General features: G+C 35.4%; 1 protein-coding gene across 1 annotated transcript in view; it reads right to left on the bottom strand.

The window, feature by feature from the left end:
• The window catches only part of LOC122808793, a 1,139,808-nt gene that overhangs the window by 850,202 nt on the left and 271,696 nt on the right, over window positions 1-17,910 (bottom strand). Inside the window, exon 3 of the mRNA XM_044079839.1 lies at window positions 17,180-17,470. Coding sequence (XP_043935774.1) covers window positions 17,180-17,470 — 291 coding nt within the window. The remainder of the gene's footprint in view (window positions 1-17,179; window positions 17,471-17,910) is intronic.

Genomic DNA, 17,910 nt, shown 5'->3' with positions numbered 1-17,910 from the left:
ACAACATGTATTAAACTTTTAAGAATGCATGAAGATTAGATTAAGTCAGATATCATTAAAATGCAGAACATACGCTTGTTCAAAGTATTTCATGCAACTAAAAAATGTCTAAATTGACTTCAAAGATGACGCTATATAAACTGTTAAATCGCATCTATCCGCTAGAAGTAAACAAATATGTCTTAGTAAGAATAACATTCATTTAAATATCTCACTGGCTTATACAAACAAGTGTAAGCTAGTCTAGCTAACAACTTGATTATTCTAAACCTTATTTGCCAGCCATACGTAGGCTTAGAACAACGTGCCTATATCCAACTACGTTGAATATCGGTCATGGATGGAAAATGACACTATTCACATTATGAACAAGTGGAAAAACAAAAATTGAATACTAGAATTATATTAAAAAAGTAACGAATACCAGATATACGGGGGGCCCCTGGCAGGTTCGCCTAGAAATAGACGAACTGTTGTGGCAAATTCGTACCAGAGCCCATTTAACACCAGGCATCAATGAATCCCTTTCTGTAAAATGTGTTCTTAAATGGTTAGCTTATAATAGATGAATATAAGTAATTTTTATTTATTGTGTAGTCAATTTTGTTATTTTAATTTTTTGGATAGATTACACATAAAATATATGTTTAATAGCGTATAGATTATATACCTTTTGTAATAATTTTCAAGTAATAATTACTGAAGCTTTTTTAAAATAATTCTAGTATTCAAATTTTTGTTTTTCCACTTGTTCATAATGTGAACAGTGTCATTTTCCATCCATGACCGATATTCAACGTAGTTGGATATAGGCACATTGTTCTAAGCCTACGTATGGCTGGCAAATAGGGTTTAGAATAATCAAGTTGTTAGCTAGACTAGCTTACACTTGTTTGTATAAGCCAGTGAGATATTTAAATGAATGTTATTCTTACTAAGACATATTTGTTTACTTCTAGCGGATAGACGCGATTTAACAGTTTATATAGCGTCATCTTTGAAGTCAATTTAGACATTTTTTAGTTGCATGAAATACTTTGAACAAGCGTATGTTCTGCATTTTAATGATATCTAGGACTTAATCTAATCTTCATGCATTCTTAAAGAGTTTAATACATGTTGTATAAGTAAATTCAATAATTTTCGTGATTTAATCAATACATGAATTGTACGTTAAACTTTTGGATTCACGGTTATGCTAAGGTATCATCAGTATTTGACAATAGGATTGAAACTCCTATTGTGTGGCTAAAGTTTCTTTAAGGTTTCCATGACAATGTTTAATTGAACAATGCATTTGACATCTATTGGGCAATTATCTTGTATTTTTTATAAAAACTTGCTTTTACTATTCTGCTGTGTAGTCTGAAGAAGGCGGCATATTTTTCCGCCGAAAGCGCTTATTTTATTGGGAGTTTATTAAATCATTTTTCAATATTTTAGCTGTCTCTTATTGTAAACCCATTTAACATAGCGAAACAGTAAAAAGCAACGGAGATCTTGCTTTCTCCGTTGCTTTTTTTTTAAACCTGTCTCGCTATGTTAAATGGTTTAATATATAGACAGCTTTAAAATAAGCAACAGAGATGTCCGTTGCTTATTTTAAAGCTGTATCGCTATGTTAAACCCATTTAACATAGCGAGACAGGTTTAAAAAAAAAGCAACGGAGAAAGCAAGATCTCTGTTTCTTTTTACACACTGTGTCGCAATGTTAAAGGAGTTTAACATAGTGAGACAGGTTTAAAAAAAGCAATGGAGATCTCCGTTGCTTTTTTTAAACCTGTGTCGCTATGTTAAACTCTTTTAACATAGCGAGACAGTGTTTTAAAAGAGACTTATACTAATGGAAAAAGTCCGGGCGATGGGACCTTTTTCCATTAGTATAAGTCGATTTACAACGTGCACGCTGGCCAATCAGCGTGCACGTTTTGGAATATTAATGGGGGGTCATGGTATAATCTAAAATAATCTAGTTTTAAGGTAGACTAATTGAAATAGTGAACTTCATTAATTATTACAATATTTATTAGATTAATGATAGTCACTGTTATGCTTACTAGGATTGGGGGCATGTTCGTGATTAACTCTGAAATGTTCCATTCATGTACGTATTTCCTTTGAATTATTTCCTTTTAGTATTAACAAATGTATAAAAATCAAAGGAGGGAAAAATGTACTGCTGGTTAAGAGAAGTGAAGCTTTCTGCACATTCTATTTGTGTTGCCATAGCAACAATAAACAATTGCTGCAGTTAGGACACTGTGAATCTGCGAAGTGCATTTAGTCTCACAGATAATAAATCATAAGAAAAAGTAATATTGTTTAGTTATTAAAATGAAAAACAATCTAAGCAAGATAAAATAAATACATAATAGGACTATTAGTAAATATTTTATGATTTAGCCTCATAGGATTACATATTCCTGGAAACACAACTGAAATGTTCACAAACTACATGTGCACTGAAATGTAGCTGCTTGACTAAAAAGTATTACTCAGTTTAACATGCTGATTTCACAAGCTGTCTGCACTATAAAAGTTACATTTTATATGTTACTTGAAATTGTCAGTCTTTAGAGCACATGAAAAGATACATATTTCTTTTTGCAACATGTTATCTTTGCAGTTACCTCACACTCTGTACAAACTCACTTAGCAACTGATAAGCTATTCATTTAAAATATCAGTTTAAATATTAAATGTGCCCTTGAAATGCTATTGACATTTTGACAAAATATAATCTGAACTGTAAAATGAATGACTTGAAAGAAGTAAAGTAATGCATAGATTTCAAAGACACTTCTTGACACTACAGTGTAAGTAAAAATGTATATTCACAAGGAAGTATTGAAATGTTTTAGTCTTCCAGTTAAAATAGCTTACTGTCAACATTTTGTGATATCTGAAAGTTTGAAGAGCTAGGAAATTACTTTTTTTTGTCTTTATAATGATTATTAGACATATGTTAGACTCTGCTTTGTTTAATGAATTGTGACATATGTTTATGAGGAAAAGTGGAGTCAATCATTCACATTGGACTAAACATTCCTGGAAACTCAACTGAAATGTCCCCATTACTTGTGAACTTAAATGAAACTGCCTGATTAATAAGCATAACTTACGTCAACAACCTGAATCCATAAGCTATCTGCTCTATATATGCTACATTAAATATGTCACTTGCATATGACAGTCTCTAGAGCACACGAAAAAATACATATTATTTTTGCAAAATGCTATATTTGCACTAACCATGCATTATAAACTAACTCAATTGGCAACTGACAAGTTATTTATTTGAAACATCAGTCTAAATATTAATTGTGCCCTTGAAATATTGATGCCGTTTTGACAAAACAAAACCTGGATTGAAAAAGGAATGATTTGAAGAAGTGAAGTATTGTACAGATTCCAAAGACAGCTATTAAGACACTATAAGTAGAAATGTATACATGCAAGGAAAAACTGAAATGCTTTATACTTTTAGTTAAAATAGCTTATTGTTATCTTTTTGCTTTATCAGAAAATTTAAATAGCTAGGAAATTATTTCTAATTTGTCTTTATAATGTTTACTAAAGTGATGACTTGTTTAGTGGATTGCGAGTCATGTACAAGATGGACTACTGGATGTTATTTCTGTTTATCTATGTTTGCTGAATTTCTTTTACTAGTACTAATTTAAAACAAGGGAAGGAAAGGGAAGGGAAATCTCTGTTTTTGGTCAAGGGAGAAGAGGCTTTAGAGAATTCTAACTTCCCCGAGAGCTCTCTAAGATGCTTTAAATACTATTTGATTAATACTTACCTAAGGTAAGTCTTGATTACCATATAGGTACCTTCACATTCATTCTAGACCTGATGTGATTACCCATTCTGGAAGCAGGAGGTGCCCTATGCGGGATGGGACTTGTCAGCGTAATCATAGTTCATTCTTAGACTCTGCGTTGTAAATCTATAAATATGTAAAAGCACTGTACAGTAGAATGTAGGGAGCCTCTACTCAGAGTCAGAATACCACTGATAAGCCATGTCTTTTCATAAGTGTAAGTTGAAGTTGGTGAGCTGAAGAGTGGGAAAGTAAAAGAAGACAGTACACCTACAATAAATTCATATTTCATTGGTAATCACTCATTGTCTCTTGCAGAGTCCTTTTAGTCAAATTATTTTGGTAATAATCTATTTGTTCTTAGCTTATTTAGTGTATGCTCCTCTGTTGCATTTAATTTATCCAAAATGACATATCTGACATGTTTGGGATCTCTTAAGGGTAACTAAGTATTGGATATTATCTAAGTCAACATAATTGTTTACACTACTAACATTTCATCCCGATATATAAAATACTATAGAACAATAATACAATAATATAGAATGTCATATCTCTTTTAAGAAAATTCTCGATATAATAATTTAACATATGGAGCTCAGTTGATATTGTTAGTTAAAGGTATGCATGATAATCCAATAGAGCTATCTTTATCTATTGGATTAGGAATGACTTTCATTCCATGTTTAATGGGAAATTCATATTTACTTGTATTTGATACTTTAGAATTAATGTTTTATAGAAGTACTTTTTTAAAGCATGACCAGAATTTTACCCTATTTGTATTTAAAGAAGAAAGAACATTAAATTACACTCCCAAGTTTACACACATAAAAATAACATTCAGTGTTATCAGAGAATATTGTATAACTACTATAATCAAAATAAAAAAAGAAGCAAAATTTTTCTTCCAACAATAACTTAAAATGGATTTAACGTTCTTATCATTAAATATTAATGGCTTAAATAATGCAAATAAAATATCAAACTTACTAAAATATTTAAATCTAATTAAGGCATAAGTAGTATTCTCCAGGAAAAGCATTTTAAGACTAATGATAGCTTTATTTGGAACCCTAAGGACTATACAGTCTTAGCTCAATCCTTCTATAGAACAAAGACAAAAGGAATATCAATTATCTGGAAGAAAAACATAATCACTCCAAAGTTATTTATAAATATGAAGACAAAGAAGGTCTACTAGCATTTGCTATAATTAAATTTAATAACAGAATATGGACCTTATCTAATCTATATTGGTTCCCAGGAATTGGAGCAGGAACGGTTAAAAACACCTATATTTTATTTCCAACAATTATAAAGGAAATCTTATATTGGGAGGAGACTTTAATTGTACCTTAGAAGCTTCTGAAACCACCAAGAGGTCTTTTCACATAGCAACTATTTCAAAATCTTTAAAAATAGGGATTGAGTTATTTCATTTAATAGACAATTTTAAAGTAAAAGATGATAAATCCTTATTATTTTCCCATAAAGACCATAGATTTGGAACACAAACCAGAATAGACAAATTATTCGTAGTTTAAGATTCACAAACAAATATCTTCAACTTCTCAATAGTGCCATGCCCCTTCTCAGATCATGACTCTGAAAATGAAGCTCCAAACAGAATTTAAACCTTTAATCCTCTCAACTAGAATTCCATCATATATCATGAAAATTAAAGAATTCACATCCTGGATGTTGTCAGAACTACAAATATTTCTTGAAATTAATAATACAACAGAAATCAGTAGAGTCTTGGTTTGGGACTTAAAGTGTATTTATTTGGTAAGACCCTTAGCTGGTACAAAAACAAAGTTAGAGAGTGGGAATCAGAATTATTAGACTTGAAAACCAGACTCTTGACAGCAATATCTAACAAAAAAAATCTGAATTGTCCAGAAGTCAAAAAAGAAATAGAGGAATTAAAAAAAATATATAATGAAATTCTAACACAAAAACTTGTCTAGCCTTGGAAAAATTAAAAATAAACTCATTAGCTACCTCCCCCATATATCTACATGACTTATCTACAAGAATTAAAATACAATCTAAAGCAAATAACATTAGTAGTATCTATATCATGAAAAGAAAGGGGAAAAGTATCAGATATAGGAGAAATCCTTGCAGCATTTCGGTTCCATTATATGGAACACCTCAAAAAAGAACATTTAGATACCAAGCAAATAAACTTAGATACAACCCTTATCAATATAAAAAAAATTCCCAAAAACTTAAAACTAGACTTACAAAAACCTGTATCCTACAAAGAAATTGTTAACAAGATAAAAAAACAGTAAATCTAACAAAGCTCCAGGGATAGCTGGTATAATTACGGAAATTTACAAACTCTTCCATTCAACAATAATCTCACTTTTTCATAAAACTTTGCTAGAAGTCCAGTCAGAAGGAAAATACCACCCTCATGGAAATATTCTCTCATAACATGAATTCCAAAAGATAATAAATCATCAGACCTTTGCACCTCATACAGACCTATATCATTACTGAATAACGATTACAAAATATTCATGTCAATCCTAGCTAACAGAATGAACATCCCACTTTCAAAGACAATTAATAATGATCAAATTGGATTTTTATATAACAGGCACACACATGATAATATTAAAATTATACGCTTATAGATTATGTGAATAAAGAAGATAGAGAAACACTTGTAATCGGATTAGACATAGAAAAAGCCTTTGATTCCCTCAACTGGGAATATCTATTTAAAACTTTAGCATTATTTGAATTTCCTCCTCCTTTCATCTTATTACTAAAAACATATATATTAATAACTTAGCCTACATTAAAGTAAATCCTTTCACCTCAAAATCTATCCATATAATAAAAGGTACTAAACAAAGATGCCCCCTCTCTCCTATTTTATTTGTTTTGGCTACAGAAATACTTGCAGAAATAATATGCAATAATCCAAGAATAAAAGGAATAGAAGTCTATGACTAGTACATTTCTAAAATAATGCTTTTTGTTGATGATATTTTATTAACCCTATCAAACTCCAGAGAGTCATTAGGAGAGCTAGAAGAAGTAATGGAGAAATTTTATAAGATTTCAGGTCTACACTTTAATAGATCAAAATCAACATTTTTATTTTTAAATAAGAAAAAAGAGCTACAAGTTACAGATAAATCCATCAGGGGAAAACAAGAACTTATGCTAAATTATTTAGGAATAGTTTTATGCAAAAATATAAACAAAACAATATTAATAAATTATAAAAACATTATTGAAACAATAAAAATATATATAGAAAAGTGGGACAAAATGATATTAACTTTTGAAGACAGATTGCAATTAGTAAAAATGGTCTTATTGCCAAAAATACTATATGTAGCATTAGCAATGCAGTTAATTCCTGTAAGATGCATTCTTAAAGAAATAAACTCATGTTTAATAAAATGTTTATGGTATCCCAAAAAGAATAGAGTAGCTCTAACTCATGGCATTAGACCCTGGAAACAAGGAGGATTGAACTTCCCAGAAATAGAAATATATAAAAGCATCTGTGCTTAAAACTACAATAGACTGGATAAACCAAAATTATTTTGCCAACCGGAAATAATTAACAACGGCTATATTAACAAATGAATTTAATCTGATAAAAAAATGTTAATAGTAGATAAATCAAACCCTGGTACATACTATGCATAGGTATACAATATAATATAACAAAACCTTCTAAAACAACACTGATTAATCATTACATCAATTCCTTTAGGAAACTTATCAATGCAAACATAGATCTAAAACTTTGGTTTAGCCTTTTAACCCCATTTACCATCACTAAGAACTTTCCTCACAAAATATATAGGGAAACAATAACCTTCTGGGAACAAAATGGATTCTTATGCTGGTTTCAATGTGTAAATAAATTAAATGTTTTAGATATACATATGATAAAAACTGCTTGTAATATTTCAACATAGGACTGGTTAACCTTACAAAGCATTCTAATGTACACTCAAGATTTATGCAGATTAATTAATAATTCATCATGTAAAGATATTCCAAATCTAATAAGTTTTCTGTATGAATTTATATATAATAGTTGTGAAAAGAAAAATTCAATTTCAAATCTATATAAAGAGTTAATAACATATATAACAATTCCCAAACCATCATACTGGCAGTTCTTAACAAAAGGTCAGTCACTGCAGTTAACAGAAGAAATTAAAACTAACATCTTACTATCAGTTAATTACACCTCTAACACACAGTACTGGAAAATATTTAACTGGAAATACTTACATAGAGCATTTTTAACACCAGATAGAATTAAAAAGATCAGTACTACTACAAATGGTTTGATCAGCACTACTACAAATGTTTTATCAGTACTACTACAAATGGTTTGATCAGTACTACTACAAATGGTTTGATCAGTGCTACTACAAATGGTTTGATCAGCGGTTTGATCAGCACTACTACAAATGGTTTGATCAGCACTACTACAAATGGTTTGATCAGTACTACTACAAATGGTTTGATCAGTACTACTGCAAATGGTTTGATCAGTACTACTACAAATGGTTTGGTCAGTACTACTACAAATGTTTTTTGATGGAGCTGTGAAAAGTCAAATAAAGCAGACAGGATTCATATTTTTTATGAAAGTAATAAAATTAAATCATATTGGAATGGAATCAATCATTTTTTGCAAGCTTTATTTAATGAATCCTTTACCTTAACTAAGGTATTGATTATACTAAATGTAAATGAAGGTCCCTACCTGAATAAGACAAATATGTATTTGTTATGGACAATACTTGCTATATCTAGGAAATGCATAACCAAAAGGTGGAATTCAAATGCACCCCCGACCTTTGAAGAATTCTACACTTTACTGAAGACAACTGCATCGATGGAAATAAAAATCAAAGAACTACTTATCTATCCCAGGCCATCGGTAAATAATCCTTGGAAGAAAGTTATATCTTTGTTGGACACTCTGCAATAATCAATATTGTATCTCTGATAACTGATCTGATAATTCTATATTTCATAACATACAGTGCATATAAGTGAAAGTCAGGCTATTGTAAATATTGTATATGGTTGTTTAAAATGATATTTAATAATATGTAAATGTTATTTTAATTGAAAATAAAAAAAATATTTGAGGAAAAAAACAAAAGAACAACTGGGATATTTTACAATTTTAATTGAACATTGCATTTAAAGTTGGTAAAAATCCCAGATTGGTAAATAGGAAGGACAGGTCATTTTAGGATATTTTGGAAACAAATCTGGCACCAGAATGTTGAAATAGAAAGGAAATTTTAAGGGCAATAATATAGCAATAACCCACGCCTGGGTGTGGGTAATGCTAAATTTACCCACGGTTGGCGTGGTTTGGTCGAGGCGGCCGAGACAATAACCGAACAATGCGGGTAACCAACCAGAGTAAGACCAGACCATGCTATTTACTAAAGAAAAGAAAAGATTTTGAAACTTAGCTATTGCTTTAATATATAATATATGCCTGCCCTTCCGCGTATGTCACAGCATCGCGTTCGGCATCTCACTGTCTGCTAAGCGTGCCCGGTACATCAAACGAGCGCAAGCAGCAAAAACAACAAGATCTCCATTGCTTTTTTGTTCTTTTTAGTGTTTGAGATGTTACAGTTAGTACACACAAAAAAGACGGTGTGAAAAAAACCTGCGACATCTCCGTTAAGCTATTTTAAATTTTATTATAATATCATTAAACACTGTAAAAATAAAAAACTTATAAAATGCTAAAACACTCCTTCGCTTATTTAAAATGTCTTGCTATGTTAAAGACAACACAAAACAAACAGCGGAAATCTCAAAAAGCGCGAGTCTCCGGATCTAGATGTTAAAAAAACTTCAATATATATGTTAAATGTTATAACTAACTGTAGTTTCATCTAAGTTATACTAAAGGAAAAAAGTCGAGTGACTTCCGGACCTCCGGATTTATCTTTCCATTTAACAGGCGTTTTCCAATCGACAGTATAATTGTATTTATTGCCCCTACATTATCGAGACTGGTGGATTTTTCAGGTTGAACATGTGGAACATTTCTATCAATAGACATTTTAATTGTAGTAGTGTCAATGTTTTGTACCTGGCGAAATGTCAGCAATGTCCCATATTCTACATTGGTAAAACCTGTAGAAAATTTAAGAATATAATTGGAAAGCACTTGAGCGACATAAAACACAGTAGGTTAACTAGTGCTCTGAGTAGGCATGTGCAAGACAATAATGAGCACAATTTCAAATTCCTGGTAATACAACAGCTCAAGAAAGACATGCATGGAAAATGTCTACATATACATTTGAACATTAGTGAGCTGAAATGGCAGCTGCGTTTAAATGCTGTGGAGTATCCAGGAATAAATGAAATGACTAGCATAGTTAGTATTTTAAAGTTAAAAAATATTTTAGGATAGATATGCTGGATTTTAACTTACACACACTATACGCATTGTCGCCTAATAGTAAGACGTTGTCCTGTTCGATTCTCAGCTAGAGCATCTTCTGTGTAGAAACATGTGTGAATGGGCATACCTTCGTTGAAGGTTGTGCGTCAGAGCTGGCAACTCGGCACGCAGAAATCTACTGCCAGTCATTAGCAGACCAGAGTTCCGCTGTGCTGGCCCCTAACTGGGAAATAGCCGAAAGACACAACAACAACCCTATACACCTTGAGTATGCACAGGTTGTGTTTATATTATGTTTTAGTCTTTTATGTTTTTAAGACTTCTTATCAATTTCATTAAAATTGAATAATTAAACATGAGTAATTGGGGTGGGGTATGTACATATAAAAATGGCTGGGATATTAAATTCATTTGTTCTGATGAAGTCCCTTGAAGTTGGGGAAGAAAGCACTTAACTTGTGTAATATTGTTGAACGTGTGTTTTTCGAACTATTAAAGTGGTGTATCTCTACATTATGCCTGCTTGTTCCATTTGCTGGTTTGGTTCTTCAGTTTGTTGTTGTAAAGCATATTTAGATTTTCTGATAGCCACCAAGCTTTAATAATTAAACAGAGATTTTATCAGAAAAAAGGGCAGCCATGATGGTGTAGCATTTAGCATTGCCACCTCACAGCAAAAGATTCTCCAGTTTGATTCTTGGCTGGGGTACCTTCTGTGCATATTCTGCATGTCCTCCCTGCAGTAGGGGGGTGCTCCAGTTTCCTCCCACATCCCAAAGACATGCTGCAGGTGGATTGAACACTCTAAATTGGCCATAGGTGTGAGTGTGTGTGCATGTGTGTGCTTTCTGGTGAAGGCCAGGCACCGGGTTGGCAACTCAACACCATGAAACTACACTGCCAATCCTTCTGTGGACTGTTCTTCCACTGTGCTGAACCCTAATGGGAAAAGCCAAAAGGGAAAGAAGAAGAAGATTTATCAGAAGAAACTCTAAAAACTTTAGTAAGTTAACAAGTTCAGTTTTATTTCTCTTCATGGATGACAGATATACAGTTTGTACATCCTAAATTATGATTTCTTTATTTTTTGTGAATATGTGAATTTTGGAGATGTTTAATTATACGCTGAAGGCCTTTAGCTATTATTCTCACACCTATAGGTACTCTCCTCAGATATTCTCACACCTATAGGTACTCTCCTCAGATATTCTCACACCTGTAGGTACTCTCATCAGATATTCTCACACCTGTAGGTACTCTCCTCAGATATTCTCACACCTATAGGTACTCTCCTCAGATATTCTCACACCTGTAGGTACTCTCATCAGATATTCTCACACCTATAGGTACTCTCCTCAGATATTCTCACACCTGTAGGTACTCTCCTCAGATATTCTCACACCTATAGGTACTCTCATCAGATATTCTCACACCTATAGGTACTCTCCTCAGATATTCTCACACCTGTAGGTACTCTCCTCAGATATTCTCACACCTATAGGTACTCTCATCAGATAGTACCCGCTCTACTTTCCCTGACCTCTCTTCCATAGATTCTGACAACCATGGATGGATAATTTCCTGTGGTTTCTCCTGCTAGTCTGGTTGATATGGGCATCCTTAGACAGTTTAGCAACTGCCTTATGTACACGGACACCCCTCTCCTACTACCACCCTGGAACACAGTATGTGAGAGATACAATTACATTAAAAACCTAAAATCCTTGCTGTCTCAATCAGAAGCCAGTACATCTGGCACTGAGAAGGTTGTCTGCCCAAACACTATGAATACTACACCTCTAATAACATCCACACCTATATAACATACTCCTACATATGTGGTGGTTCTCAACAGAAACATACCTAAACAAAAGAGACTTCAGAGCCAAAAATACACATGCACATCACAACCAACAGCACTAAGCATCACACATAGTACACACACCTGTGTCTCACAGCTTCTAAGGCCCAGCCACAAACCCAACATACTAGTCATAGGAGACTCTATTGTGAGACACCTAGATGTGCCCCTCACCAGGCTAGTCAAGAAGAAAGTCACAATAAGTTGCTTGTCCTGTGCTAGAATCCACCATATCATGCACACACTCAAGTCTCTTAACAACAGGTACTGTTATGATTCTGTCATAGCCCAGGTTGATGTGAATGACTTGAGACGTACCTCTCTGGACTATATGAAGAGAGACATGATTGAGCTTACCGAATATGTGTCCCAGGCAGGTATGTCTCTAGCCTTCAGCAGCATTCTACCATCACCCAGAATGATGCCTCAATACAAACAGAAAATGATTGACTTTAACAATTGGCTTAGTTTCTGGTGTCATTCAAAGGGGTTCCAGTACCTGACAACCTGGAAAAACATGACTGACAGACCACGATGCTTTGCCAGAGATGGCCTTCATATGTCTCCTCTGGGCTTCAGGCTTCTGCCAAAGGCTCTTGCCTCCCCCATAGTGCCTTTTTTAGGCAAAGCCATGAGCACAAAATTACCAGCATGAAAAATTCTTCTAAATGAAATTTAGAGGTTATGCTGCTAAATGCTAGGAGTCTTAGCATGAAACTACACTCATTGCATGCATTCCTTGCCCTGGAGGATGCTGACAGTTGTGCAGTCACTGAAACCTTTTTCAAAGCTGTGGAGAGCACCCCAGCCTTACCAGGTTACTCATACTACCATACTTTTAGACTCCAAAGCAAAGGAGGTGGAGTTTCTATATTTATTAAAGAAATACACACTTCTAGGCTGGTCAAATGGTATAATGCACAGGAGACACTCCAAGTCCAGTTAACTGTTGATAAAACACTTACATAGCAGTATGGACTCAGCAATACCTGACAGGACCAAATCATCTTCCTCAAGGAAGAGTAAACCTGTCTGGTGGACAGCAGCAATAAGCAAACTCTATAATAAAATGAAAAAATTGCTGACCAGGGCCAAAAAGGAGCAAGTTCCAAGTTGGAAACAATCTCTCCTTTTTCTAAACAAGCAAATAAGGTCACTGGTGAAATCTTCTAAGGCTAACTTTGAGTCCAAATTGGCCATATCCACTAAGGACAATCACAACCTTCTTCACATATGTCTGCAATCTCAAAGGTAACACCCAAATCTGATTTGAACTGGTGGTCAATAACACCACATACTCAAATGCTGTAGATATAGCCAACTTGCTGACAGACAGTTTCAGTGAAAACTTCACCCCCCTGTCCACCCCATCAGTAAACTAGGGCATCCCCAGCACCTGCCCCCCTCCTCTCATCACCAGGGAACAGGTCTTTAATGCCCTCTCAAAGGCAAAAAATACAGTCTCCATGGGACCCGTCAACATCCCTGCCTGTATCCTACATGAGCTCAGGCATGAGCTCTCAACTCCATTAGTCACCCTGTTCAACTACAGCCTGAGCACCATCTTCATTCCAGCCGAATTTAGAACAGTCACTGTCATCCCCTCCCTATTCAACCACAGCCTGAGCACCATCTTCATTCCAGCCGAATTTAGAACAGTCACTGTCATCCCCTCCCTATTAAGCTACAGCCTGAGCACCATCTTCGTTCCAGCCGAATGGAGAACAGTCACTGTCATCCCCTCCCTATTCAACTACAGCCTGAGCACCATCTTCGTTCCAGCCAAATTTAGAACAGTCACTGTCATCCCCTACACAAAAGTGGAGCGTCCACTTACCCTGACAGTTATAAGCCCATCAGTTTAACTAGCCTGATCTGCAAGGCCATGGAATGCATTATCATTAACCTTATAAACAGGGACATTGGCAACCACCAAATGCTTGACTCCACACAGTTTGTTTTTGTCAAAGGGAGATCATGCCTGTTAAACTTGGTTGACTTCTTCGAAACAGTCACCAAAGCCATTTACGAGGGGAAGACAGTGCACCTTGATCTGTCCAAGGCCTTTGACACTATTCCCCACTCGGGCATAATATATAAACTCTCCCAGCTAGACATCAACTTGTATGTTACCAAATGGGCAGCTAACTGGCACACTGATAGAACCCACTCAGTTAAAATAGGGGAGGCCACCTCTAGTAGTAGATCTGTAATGAGCGGTGTACCTCAAGGATCAATCTTGGGACCTCTACTGCTTGGGATATACTTTTCTGAGGTGCAAGCCAAAACTAGTGGTCTGTGGTTGACCAAGTTTGCAGATGACTGCAAGTTGGGTGCTGTCTTAAATTCCCCTAATAATGTCAACGTCCTCCATGAAGGCCTTACCCAAACTAATTACTGGTGACAGAAGTATGGCCTTAGACTTAACGCCAAGAAATGCATCATTATCTTCTTTGGCCAAAATGGCCTCCCCACTGATTATCACATTAATAACAATGTATTAAGCATACAATCAGTCATGAGGGACTTGGGCACCCAGGTTGATAGCAACCTGACTTGTGACCACCACATTTCTTCCATTGTACGGAAAGATTTCTACATGGCCCACCTCATAAGTAAGGGTATTTCATCCAGAAACAAGGAGGTCATAACATCCCTGTATTCTTCCCTTATTAGACCCATTATCAAATACAGTGCCCCTTTGGCATGTACCTTGCCAAGCACATTCAGCAGCTGGGGAGACCACAGAGGTTCCTCACCAGGAAAACTCAGGGTCTCAAACACTTATCCTATGCAGATAGGCTAAAAGCTCTGTCCCTCTACTCATTCTCACACAGACTGCCCAGAGGTGACCTGTGTCTAACATGCAAAGCCATCTCAGACCCAGCCTTGATGGAGTTGCTGCATATCTGTAAGTCAAACTCCGCTCAAACAACCCGCATGCAAGGCCTCAACCTGGTCTGTGAAATTAATAGAACTTGTTGGCGAGATAGATTTGTGTCCCAAAGGCTCCCATCTGTAGAACAGACTCCCTCTCCATGTCAAGCAGAGTACCTTTCTGGCCCTCTTTAAGAGGAACCTGGATGACTAGATGGGAAGCAGAAAATACACCCCAGGGATTCCACCTGTCTCCCTGCTGGACAGAGGAAACAGGTGCTGAGTTTGTGGGAACATGGGCAAAATTCTTGGCTAGGCATATAAGGCCCTCCAGGCTAATGACCTAGTATCATTCTATGAACCTATGAAAAACAGTTTCTGTTAGTCTAGATGGCTCATACAGAGTTACCATTTCTACAAAGACTACAAACATCTGTTTGCTGTGTGAAATAGAAGTTGTCATAGTTATTCTCTACATGAATACTGAGCTGTGAGGGTCTTTCTTATGTGCACAATAATTTTCCAGAGAGATAGATTAGTTCCAGCCAACCTGTTTATACCTGCTGTAGAAATTAAGAGCTGAACAAGATTATGAAAGCTGACTTTGATTCAGTATTTCTAAATGCTTCTTGCCCCTGTGCTTGTCAACTATCACTCCTCAGATCTGTCTTTGAGTCCATTCATCACCATGTAGTGGGTCTGTCCAGAAGAACCAACTAAAGGTGACATCATTCAGGCAGCCAGAAGGGTAATTTCTGCTCTTGGTTTGTGTCACCATGGTGGCTATTATGTCTTGCATGAATGATTTGATGTTCCCATGCTCCAAGGATGTGAGGTATTACATACATGTCTTGGTGGCCAAATGTCTGTTCCATGACCATCTGTTGTGTCACTACTGCTTATCTGAGGGACAGTGGCACTTGGCAGCTGCATTCCACCTCCTCTGCCAGAAGGTCATGTCTGTCCTCTTCATGATATCTCCAAACGACACTACCCAAGGCACTCATCAAGTTTAGGTCACCTGAGCTACATTCAGTGATTTATCTCTCTTCAGCAACAGAGCTGACTGCAGACAGCCAATGTTGGGCAGACACATTCTTTTGACAGTCCTAAAAATAAAGTTCACAGAACAGTTTTTTATCGCATTTTATTATCTAAAATAAATCCATTTGTGGTATGTGACCAATGCACTGAGTGACTATTTCTGGTTAAGAATGGTTACCGTTGCTGTTTTTCTATGAGACTTAATAACTGTTAATAGACTGTTTGACTGGATTTTGAATCATGCTGAAAAAAAAACAGTATCATGCACTACTTGCAGGAAAACATTTCTTCTAGACGTATCAGTGTATCACTTTCCTCTTTCTAAGAAAAGTTATATAACATGGCCGCCTAAGAACGTTCACCATAAATGTCTTCCAGGTAGAGCCTGTAACTTCTGCTTCTGTGCCCCAATGCATTGTGATACTAAAGGTTTTTCACTGATCACAGACATTGCTGTAACTGTGAGGCAAACCACTATGTCCAAGAAATACACTTATATAAACAGTGATATTCTACGAAAACAATCCTAGTATCATTCATGAAAGATTAGCTTTTAACCACAGGTGCAAGGATTACCTGACCTGATTCTGCAAACATTCATCCCACCATCTGAAATGTGATTCTGGGATATAGATGTTACAAATGTGCTCTATAACTGGTAACTATATAGTATAACCTTTTGTAATCCATGTTGAGTCATTTATTTATTGGGAAAATCAATTCTGTCTTCAATGTATTTATTGTTTGCTGGACACTTGATTATACAAAGGACAGAACCACTTTTTCAGAGATGGAAGGAAGTTTTGATGTAGATAAATACTGGGTATGCCACATTATACATGTTACATAAAAATACATCCTACAACTCAAGGAAATAGCTGCATGGTAGCACCATGTGAGAATTCGAACTTTATTGCTGCTCCATACTTGTCAAAGTTAGATTATGGTTTGGGTAAATCACTGAAGATTCCTGGTTAGCAAATTTACATGAAATCTGTTTCTCTAGTTGCAGGAAGTTCTATCCATTACTTAAATATCTGTCTTTCATACATTTAGCAAAAAGCATAGCATTGGTAAGAAACAATTGTGCTTCAGTAAAAAGGTATGATTGTTTCTCTGCATACTTACCCTTCATGCTTAAAGGAGCAGGGACGCTTTCTTCTGTTCTTTGATTTTCTGCATTGTAGCACACGCACGTGTATAGCCCTTCATCCTGTGATGTAACCTCTTCAATGATATATTTAAAGGAATGATCAGCAGATGGGATTGGTTCGTTCCGTAACAGTTCATTATCTTTATAAAAGGTGCAACGTTTTAATGGGTATCTTCTGAGGCTACTTCTGCACTCAACAGTCACTTTTTGGCTCCTATAGGTCACTACATAGCGACTCACATGTATATCTGGCTTTTTCAGGTATCCTGTATATAAAGTAACAAAGATAATAATTGAACTTAATAAAACAATAGCAGCTGAATCTATATACAATGTACAGTAACTTGTTGCCAACAGGAAGGTGCTAAATGCCCACTATAAATCTGTAAAAAATATTACTTTTATAGAAATCCCCTTAATTTTCAGACTTGGAGGTTAAACAGCTGCAGACCTTTGTGGATATTCTGTATGTTTCTGGAGACAGAATTCATGAGGCGACAATAAGTTTAGGATATTAAGTTCATTTCCTCACACTTCTTCCCTTTCTATTCCTCTACGCTCTGCATGCCTCTGTCCATTTCTCTGTCTTCTCCCCAGTGCATCCTTTCTTACAGGTATTCTCACCTGCATCTTCTAATGTCTGCATACAGAGAGAGATTCATAGAGATTAGTACTAGGCTAAGTGCCCTTGCGAGCTATTGTAAGC

Source organism: Protopterus annectens, chromosome 1.part1 (genome assembly GCF_019279795.1).
Source record: "Protopterus annectens isolate FY-2018-M chromosome 1.part1, PAN1.0, whole genome shotgun sequence".
Classification (NCBI taxonomy): domain Eukaryota; kingdom Metazoa; phylum Chordata; order Ceratodontiformes; family Protopteridae; genus Protopterus; species Protopterus annectens.
This window is presented reverse-complemented; position numbering and strand designations above follow the sequence as displayed.